We start from the raw sequence: 10,394 nt of genomic DNA, 5'->3' as shown, positions 1-10,394 counted from the left end.
AAAAAAAAAAAAAAACAAAACAGATGGAAGGAAATGATAGTAATAATTCCATGCTATTCAATGGAGATTACTGTAAAAACTAGTAATGTTGACAAATACCTGGCGAGATTGATTTAAAAATAAGAGAGGCACAAATAAGCAGTATTAGGAATCAGAAAACAGATATTATAGATATTAAAATGATAATATGTACAACTTCATGCTAAAACATTTGAAAACTTAGAGAAAATGAATATCTAGACAAATATAACTTACCAAAACTGACTTAGAAAAAATAGAAAGCCTGAATAATGCTATAATTTATAAATCAGTTGTCAAATATTTCTTCTTAAAGGAAAGTTCAGGCTCAACTGGTTTTACTAGCAAGTTCCAGCTAATTATTCTAGGAAATAGAAACTCATTTTGTAAAGCTATGAGAACTTTGATGCAAAAACCTTTTGAGAGCAATATGAGAAATGGAAATTATAGGCCAGCCTTACTTGGGAACATACATGTAAAATCATAAAACATGAGAAATTCAAGACCAATAATGTATAAAAAAGGGAAAAGGACTTCTTCAAGCTCTGGATACATATTACATAGTCTAAACCAGCCCTTTCAAATGCAGCATCATGGTGTCTTTGGAGGGTCGATTGTGCCTCATTGCTTAACTAGCTCAGAGCAGTTTCAGCTCCTGATTGCATTAGAGAAAAGAAAACACACCAGGAACTTGGGATTTAGTGGTGTCTCCTGTGAGCCTTCAAAAATGAACAAAGTACTCTTTTATTTTGTTCCCTTTGTGTACATAGCTGGGAGGGGGCTAGGCTGTGGAATTAGGCTGTTTGCAGAGACCTTTAACAACCAGTTTGGTGGTGCTTAGAAACCTGTGGGAAGTGGGGGAGGGGCCTATGGTGGGGCAGGCCATCTGCCGGGTGGCGGTTGACAAGGGAGCCCTCTGGGCCTGAGGCAGGCTTCTGAACTGCTTTAGAAGCTGTCAGTCTGGGGTTGGGCCAGAGAAGAGGAGCCCTGTCCCCTCCCACCCCATCCTTTCCCTGTGTAATTCTCTTACTTTGTCTTAAAATTAATGGAGAAATGAGAAAGGAGCAACTTTGTTTGAAATCTGAGCTTTTAACTGGATTTAGTTTGAATTCCCAACTTTTCGGGATACCTGGGTGCAAAAAAAATTCCCAAACATATGTTGTGTCAGAGGCCGAAGTACAGGATATAGTTTTGAGACCTGTTTTGCTATGCCTTCCTCTTTCTAAGTGCTTGCCGTTTTATGACTATTACTGTCAGAGCTTGTTAACTTTGACTTTACTTTCCAGCAAGGCTTAAGGAGAAGGAAATGAGCACTTCTCCATATAAGTAAAATGCTATACAACTGATACCTGAGAGTTCATTTTGTGGCTTCTCAGGGTTATTTTAATTTATAATCACAGATGAATGGATTGGGATATTAGGAAGGAGTTTTCCATCAACCTTTTTAATGGAATATTGAGTATTAAAATTGGACATGCTTTAAAGAACATCTCATTCACTGCCACTCCCTTTTTTTTGAGATGGAGTTTCACTCTTGTTGCCCAGGCTGGCGGGCAATTGTGCGATCTCGGCTCACTGCAACCTCCACCTCCAAGTTTCAAGGGATTCTCCTCCTCAGCCTCTCAAGTAGCTGGGATTACAAGCATGTGCCATCACGCCTGGCTAATTTTGTATTTTTAGTAGAGACAGGTTTTCACCATGTTGATCAGGCTGGTCTTGAACACTGACCTCAGATGACCCGCCCACCTTGGCTAATCGCCCAAAGTGCTGGGATTACAGGTGTGAGCCACTGTGCCCAGTCCTTTTTTTGGTTCCTTAGATGAGGTAGCTGAAGCACAGGGTTGTGAAGAGATTGACCCTGAAACAGTGTTAGAGGCAGCATTGGGCTGCAGCTCTGGATTTTTTTTTTCTTTCTTTTTTTAACATCAAAGGAGATTTCAGTGCTAACAGCTCTGGATTTTTGACTTTCAGTCAGGTATTTGTCCATTGTCCCTTGATAGCTTACTACATCCCATGAACTAGTCATTCCTTTTCCAACACGGAGGCAAGTGTGTGCATTACATTTTAATTTCTGGCCATATCCTTATTCCCATTTCAACATTCTCCAAATGCTGCTAGCAAACTGGAGAACACACACACCTCTCGGACACTTTTTAACCATGATATGTGGCAAGTAAACTTGGTGTTTCTGAACTTGGTCCAAGTAGCTCACTCAAATTTCATTTCAAAGTACCATCTTATACCCAAAGGACTGACACTTTGCTCTGATTATCTCTATTCTATACACTCCAGAGGCTCCTGCTGGAGGGACAAGGTATGCATTTTTTGAATAAGTAGTGTTTCATTTAGTTGTCTCCTCCTGCCTCTTCTTGGTTCATAGTAGAGTTGGGTTGAATGGTGGATGTGCGAAGAATTAGAGTGTTGTCTGTCATGAGTAATACAACTCTAGGTTCTTTTTATAGGGAAGCAGAATGTCAGGGAGGAAATGGTGCTGGATGTGGAGTGTAGCTCTGGACTGGGGACAGTGGATTTGGAGTCAGGAGATGTGGGTTTGCAACCTGCTGTTTCCAATTAGTTTTATTAATAATGTGGAATTCATAGGGCTATTGTAAGAGCCTTTTTCTTTTTTTAAGATAAGATGTAAATGGAAAATTGTGTAAGTCATGATGTGATTTACAAATAATATATTATTAATAAGGACTGTAAAGGGTATATTGGTTTTTATGCATAAAGGTACTGGAGGAGATTGGGCTCTGGTGATGATAGTCATAGTAGAGAGAAAAAGGTGGAGACAGCAGTCAGGGCCCAGGCTGGCGTGCAATTGTGTGACCTCGGCTCACTGCAATCTCCGTCTCCTGGGTTCAAGCAATTTTCCTGCCTCAGCCTCCCAAGTAGCTTGGATTACAGGTGCCCACTACTTCGCCCAGCTAAGTAACATTATCTTTTAAAGATTTTCCTTTTTCTTTTTTCAGCGCAGTATTATAATTCTGATTTTCATATATGAACTGGGATAATTTGTCTTTTAAGCCCATCAAGTGGCTTGAACAAATCTGTAGTGTTTCATAAAACTCAGGTTAAAACAGTAATATAGATTTGCCTGACATTTGAAAATAGCTAAAGGAATTCTAAAGCTGAAGAAAAGGTTTTGTGTTTTGCTTTGCTTAAAGACACCTTCAAGTAGTATGGGGGAATCCTTTTCAGCCAGGACAAAGGACTTGAATGCATCATAACCCTAGAAAAAGCCCAAGAAAGAAAATACTGAGTCATGCTTTTGAACTCAGAGAGGACTTGTTGAAAACTTGCCCAAGGTCTCCTGTGAGTCAGTTGTTAGAACTGAAATCAGAATAGAGTGTTCATAATGGCCAGGTGGGTTTACATTTTGCTATGCTGACATATTAATCAGTCAGGACTCTAGGTGCAAGTGACAGAAAAACCCACTCAATGTGGTTGACCCAAAACAGAATACAAAAAAGAAAAAAAAATAAACAATAAAAAAAAAAAAAAAAAAAAAAAAAAAAAAAAAAAAAAAAAAAAAAAAAGGAAATGTACTGGCTTATTTAAAAGGCGCAAAAATAGATCTAGCTTCAGGTATGGCAAATGATATTACCAGGACTTGGTTTTTTTCTGTTTCTCTGGGTTGGATCCAATATCCAGAAATTTTTCCCTTATGTTAAGACGGTGGCCAGGAGCTTTATGTATTGAGGCTTAGACCTCGAAACTTCAAGTAATACTGAAAAGGAAGTTTTGTGTTTTTTTTTTTTTTCCCAATAGTTCAAACAGAAATCTGTGCCTGACTCTCAGTGATCTGAAACAGGCCGTGTGGGTCTCCTATACTGTGGCCTGGTAGATGCGATTCTCTGATTTGCCTGCCTAAGCCACATGTCTACCTGAATCAGGGGATGAAGCTGACAGCACCTGAATCTTGAACAGAGAGTGGGAGAAGGAGTTTCCCAGAGGAAAACTGGGGTGCTCTTTCTAGAAGAGGGAAAAATCAGCAGATGTTCACCATGGTGGAGCTTTCTTAAAGGGAGCTTTAATTCTTGTAAGTGGGTATGGGTGGGAAGGGTTTTTTTTTTTTTTCATTGTCGAGTTTTATAAGTATTGATAGCTGGGCGTGGTGGCTCACACCTGTAATCCCAGCACTTTGGGAGGCCGAACTGGGCGGCTTACCTGAGGTCAGGGGTTTGAGACCAGCCTGACCAACATGGGGAAACCCATCTCTACTAAAAATACAAAATTAGCTGGGAATGGTGGCACATTGCCTGTAATTCCAGCTACTTGAGAGGCGAAGGCAGGAGAATTGCTTGAAACAGGGAGGCAGAGGTTGTGTTGAGCCAAGATAGCACCATTGCACTCTAGCCTGGGCAAGAGTGAAACTGTCTCAAAAAATAAAAAGTACTGACAAACGATTATTATTCAAAGTACTTGCCACTTTTCTTAGTTAAAAGTGCCATCCTTGAATTTCTAATATTCTTTGTTGGTGGTGTCCTGTTGCCAGTTTTCTGACTTGTTTGGTATTGGCAATTCTGGTCATGTTAATTACAACTAAAAATGTCAGAAATAAAGAAATTTTACATGATTTTTACCTGATTTTACATGATTACAAAAGTTACTTATTACATATAAAATGAGCTTAGGAGCATTTTAACTTTTAAGCTTTTTTTTTTAAGTTCATTTGCTGCATGAGTCCTCTACATGCTTACATGGCTTTTATTTATTATTTTTGCATTAAGATTTTTTGTGTTCGGTGTCTTTGAGTAAAGTTCATTACAATTTCTTTTTCAAATCACATTTATGTTCTGTGAAAGTATATTTGTTGATATACCTAGTGGGTTGCAACATATTAGGTTATTCAGCAAAAGAAGTAGACTTATAATAATCTAGTTTATGTTAAAAAAAAAAGACAGTGTTCATGGTCATTGTCTCTAGGGGATAAATAATATCACACTGAACACTTTTTGAGTTTTTCTGTGCTTTTTAGGTTTCAAGCTTCTAAACATGGAGGCATATTTTAAAACTAGTTTGTTTTTTTTTGTTTTTTGGTTTTTTTTTAGACAGAGTTTTTTGCTCTGTTGCCCAGGCTGGAGTGTAGTGGCAAGATCTCAGCTCACTGCAACCTCTGCCTCCTGGGTTCAAGCCATTCTCCTGCCTCATCCTCCCGAGTAGCTAGGATTACAGATGCATGCCACCACAGCTGGCTAATTTTTGTATTTTTAGTAAAGATGGGGTTTCACCGTGTTGACCCGGCTGGTCTTAAACTCCTGACGTCAACTGATCCACTCATCTCAGCCTCCCAAAGTGCTGGGATTACAGGCATGAGCCAATAAGATGAACTTTATTAAAATTAAAAAGTTTTGCTCTGTGAAAGACACTGTTAGTGACAAGTCACAGTATGGGAGAAGATATTTGCAAGAGATGTATCTGATAAAGGACTCTTGTCCAAAATATATATTTTAAAAACTCTTAAAACTTAGACTGGGTGCAGTGCTTCATGCCTATAATCCCAGCACTTTGGGAGGCCAAGGCAGGAGGATCCCTTGAACTGAGAAATTTGAGACCAGCCTGAGCAACATAATGGGATCCTGTCTCTGCAAAAAATTAAAAAATTAGACATGGTGGTAGATACCAGTGGCCCCAGCTACTCAGGAGGCTGAGATGGGAGAATTGCTTGAGCTCTGGAGGTCGAGGCTGCAGCTGAGCCCTGATTATGCCACTGTACTTCAGCCTGGGCATCAGCGTAAGACCCTGTCTCAAAATAAATGAATAAATGAAAGGATGAATGAATGACACCTCATCAAAGAAGATATACTAGTGGCAAACAAGCATATGAAAGATGCTTCACATCATAGGTCATTAGTAAAAGGAAAATTAAAACAGCAATGAGTACCACTACACAGCTATTAGAAAGGCCAAAATCCAGAACACCAAATGCTGGCAAAGATGCAGAGCAACAGGAACTGTCATTTATTGCTGGCAGCATTGCATAGTGGTACAAAATATCTTCTACTTTAGAAGATAGCTTGACTCTTTCTTACAAACTAAACATTCTATTACTACACAGTCCAGCAGTTACCCTCGGTAGATGAGTTGAAAACATATATCCACACACACACAAAATTGCACATGGATGTTTACAGCACTTGTATTTATAAGTTTCAAAATTTGGAAACAACTAAGATGTTCATCAGTAGCTCAGTGGATAAATGAACTGTGGTACATCCAGACAATGGAATATTATTTAGTGTTAAGTTGAAATTAGCTCTCAAGCCATGAAAAGACATAGAACATTAAAAGCATATTACCAAATGAAAGAAGCCAATTGGAAAAGGCTATGTACTGTGTGTTTCCAATCACAGGACATTCTGGAAAAGGCAAAACTATAGAGACAGTAAAAAAATATCAGTGCTTATCAGGTTTTAAGGGGGAGGGAGGGAAGATGCAGAGCATAGCAGATTTTAGGGCAATGAGACTATTTTCTATGGTACCATAATTAATCTGTATGTTTAAAAAAGAGCATAAATCTGTACATTCTATTTATAAGATGTAAATGCTTATAGAGTTCTGAATGGGTAACATGTTATATTACCCAGCCCTCTTAGAAGGTGGAGTATTTTGTAAGTCTAAAAAGTAAGTTGAAAAGGAAAAAAAGGTGATCAATTTAAAACTATCCTTGCCTGAATATTAACCAAACAACTTCAAATTGGGTAGAAGATGCAGGGGAAGTACATCTTTAATGTAATATAAATTGTCTAAAAATTAGTGAATGTGGTATACGTTAGTAGTTGTTTTTACCTACTGTGTTCACACAAACGGAGCCGTGAAACACTCAACTTGCTTTGGCTTTTTTTCTTTTTTTTGATATACTTTTGTTTAGTGTTTTCTCATAATCAACTTGCTTTGGAACTGCTGAGGCTGGGTTTCCCACAGTTTATCATCTGACAGCTAGCGGTGCTATCTTGCAAGCCACACATCCCTTCTGGGCCTCGGTTTCCTTCTGACTACACCAGGCGAGGTTTGTCTACTTTCACTTGATTTTCTTTAGTGAGCCCTAGGCCCTGGCTCTTCTGAATCTGGTGGAAGCTAAAATGAGGCTTATCACTCAGCTCTCTTCCCTTGCCCCAGAGTTAGTAACTCTGTTTATTATCTCCACCTCCATTATCTCTAAATCTGAAGGCCAGAGGGAGAGCATCTTTTCATCAGTCTCTTACTGATGCTGGAATCCTACACCTAGAGATTCTGATGTAATTGGTCTGGGTGTAGCTTGGAAGTCAGGAGTCTTAAGCTTCCCAGGTGATTCTAATGTGTAGTCAAGGTTGAGACTCACGGATGTAAAGCCTTATCGCAGTTCCTGATGCCATAGTAGTTTCTCAATAACTGGGAAACGGGATTATGAGAGTTAAGTGCATGAAAGAATTTTAGGTAAACTGGAGGGAGAGATTCCTGGGGGCATTTCATGAAGGCAGTGGCATTTTACCCAGCTTTTAAAGAAAAGCAAAAAGGTCTGGAAACTGGAAATCCTGGGCCACTGATGTGAGCTAGTGCCCAAGTATCTCAATATTATATCCATGTCTGTGGGTTTGTGCTTCTGTCTCGACAGAGTTGAAGGTTTCAACTCTGACTGGGTGATCATCCTTTGAGAGGATAGTATATGTATTATATGTTATATTATCTATTGCTGTGTAACAAATTACCCGAAATCTTGTGTCTTTTTTTTTTTTTTTTTTTTTAAGTACATTTTGTGTTTTTCAGATTCTGCTACCTTCTCTTTTGGGTTGAGAATGAGCAGAGAGGGCAAAATAAAGAGTGACACATGAAACCATAAGATCACGTCAGTAAGAAAAGATGAGCATGAATACAAACAGGGTTCTCTTTAATTCCATGTAAATTAGAACATTTCTAATATAAAATATAGTTTTTATAGGAAATTACTACTGTTATTGAAAATTATTTTCAATTCTTGGAAAAAGGTATTGTTAAAAATATGTGTCTTCAAAATTACATGCCTATATATACATGTAAATACACAAGAAAAGAATGAGAATACATACCCAACAAAAGGGGTCATTCCAGGAGAGGGACATGAAATGAGAGAAGAGGGGAGGGGACTTTATTTTTAAAAAATTGATGAATTTCAGCATGGAGTTTAAAAAAAGTGATGAAGATATATAACTGCGTGATTTGTATAACTAAAAATACTTTTTAAAGAAGAGACCTTTGTGATATATAGGCTGGGGAGAGGGCAGAGGTTGGGTTGTTTTCACAATTAGCTGTATTCTGTTGTATTTTTCTTTACTTTTTTTTTTTTTTTTGAGATGGGGTTTTGTTTTTTTTTCCTAATTTTTAGTGCAATGGCACAATCTTGGCTCATTGCAACCTCTGCTCTCAGGTTTGAGTGATTCTCTTGCCTCAGCCTCCCAAGTAGCTGGGATTACAGGCCACATGCTACCATGCTCAGCTGATTTTTTGTATTTTTTAGTAGAAACGGGGTTTCACCATGTTAGCCAGACTGTTCTTGAACTCCTGTCCTCAGGTGATCTGCCCGCTTCAGCCTGCCCAAGTGCTGGGATTGCAAGCATGAGCCACCACGCCCGACCTGTTCTGTTGTATTTTATAGTCAGCTCCATATGGTAGTGAGACTCCCTCAGCCTCCGGAAGTAGGATAAGCAGCCAGATTAGCCAGGTGGGTATGAGGCAAGTGGAAGTGGGGTGTTCAGCATGGAGCCAGGGAAAAGGCAGGATAGGTGGGAATTAGGTAAGATCCCTGGTGGGGTGGGTTAAGGTGGGGCCATAGGGAGCCAAGGAGAAGCTCTGACAAAAGCTTCAGGAGCCTTCACCAATTGTTCCATCAATGAATAGACAATACTTTGATAATATATATTTTTTCACCAAGTGGCTGATTTCATCCTGGGGTACGTTTACAAAATTCTAGGTTGTTTTAGTAGGACAGATGACAAATTATTTCCCACCTGTGGGGTTTTACTTCATGCCAGTCTTGCTTAGTTTTGCCTGGCTTTATTCTGTGAACAGAAAGGAGGCTGGAATTCTGAAAAGTTGCTTTAACCAAATCCTGTGAACAAAGGAGGCCTTGTTCAGGGTTATGCACTTCAGCTTTTGGGGGAATTTAATTCATCAACTCAGATCTCTGCTTTTCAAGTTCTTACTCTAGCTAGCATTGTGTTTCTCTGTGTGTGTGGTGGAGCAAGTCTTACGTAGGAGCAGGCATTGCTAGTTTACCTTGCTGAGGCCTGTACCCAGCTCTGGTTACACCAGTGAGTTCAGCCTGGGGCAGATCCAGGCCCTAGTGGGGTCCTAAATGGACACCAGTAATGGACCCAAAAGAGGGAGGCACATTTATTAATGTGTTTGGCTCATTCATTGCCACATGGATGCTGTACTGACATAAAATTCAGGAATTGGGAATGATGATTTCGTTTCTGTCAGTTGCCTCCACACCCTGCAACTGAGATTTCCTGAAATGTTACCAGTGTTGACTGGTTTGGATCTTGGACTACTAGCAGTGAGGCCTGGAGCATGTAAACCAGCCCTGAAACCCGCTCCCTGATGGTAGGTTCATTTCCCCTGGAGATGGGTAATGTGGAGCCCTGAAAGGTGGTTTGAAAAAGATATGCTAAATGACATTCTAGACCCTGGGAAGACTTGTGGGAAATTTCTTAGGGCCTGGGGGATTCCAGCTCCGTGTGTGGAGAAGTTGTATGCCATATGCATTGCCCCATAATGCTGGGCAACCGATGGCATTATGCTACCAGTGTGAGCGTGTGGCTGCCGTTTTCTTCATTTTTGTCTCATTCTGTTTCCCTTGACAGGGCAATTTGGTTTTGATGCTGTGCCAGAAATCTTCTGACAATGAGTTACTGGAACTTGGAGAAAAGGAACTGTGTGCAGTACCGCAGGCATTTTCTGGTGGACAACAGTGTGTTTCATGGTAAGCTGTCTCTTGTATTTATGTGGTTGGATCTTTTGTTTCTGACAGGACTTTTATTCTAGCACTCTAGATGCAAATATGGTACACTTGGTGGATGGAACCAAGAGCCTGAGTTAACTTGTTTATAAATAATTACCCAAGAAGTCCCGTTGTACTTAACCATCTCCAGCTGTAAGCAATGGGCCCTACCTCAACAACTACGAGAGTGTTATCTCTTTCTGCTTTGTAGGGTAGGTGGTATCAGTGCCTTCCCTCTTCTACCACACTCTCAACTCCACTAATATCCCTTTCTGATGTTTGTAATTATGTTGGGCGAGGGGCATATAATTATTTAGTTAATATTTGTGGATCACCAGTCAGTGCTTATTACTAGCATAGCGTGGCCTTCCAAATTGAGATGTTAGAGAGTACTTGTGGCCACCTGCTTTAGATA

At 39.8% G+C, this 10,394-nt stretch overlaps 1 protein-coding gene across 6 annotated transcripts in view; it reads left to right on the top strand.

Annotated features, from left to right (window-relative positions):
• Nucleotides 1–10,394, top strand: part of PLCH1 (phospholipase C eta 1) — a 246,046-nt gene that overhangs the window by 30,683 nt on the left and 204,969 nt on the right. For all 6 annotated transcript variants that reach the window (XM_037736464.1, XM_017522917.2, XM_037736467.1 and 3 more), the window contains exon 2: nt 9,843–9,961. In XM_037736464.1, the coding sequence (XP_037592392.1) occupies nt 9,883–9,961 (79 nt within the window). In that variant the 5' untranslated portion in view covers nt 9,843–9,882. The remainder of the gene's footprint in view (nt 1–9,842; nt 9,962–10,394) is intronic.

Source organism: Cebus imitator, unplaced genomic scaffold (assembly GCF_001604975.1).
Source record: "Cebus imitator isolate Cc_AM_T3 unplaced genomic scaffold, Cebus_imitator-1.0 Scaffold25, whole genome shotgun sequence".
Taxonomy (NCBI): domain Eukaryota; kingdom Metazoa; phylum Chordata; class Mammalia; order Primates; family Cebidae; genus Cebus; species Cebus imitator.
This window is presented reverse-complemented; position numbering and strand designations above follow the sequence as displayed.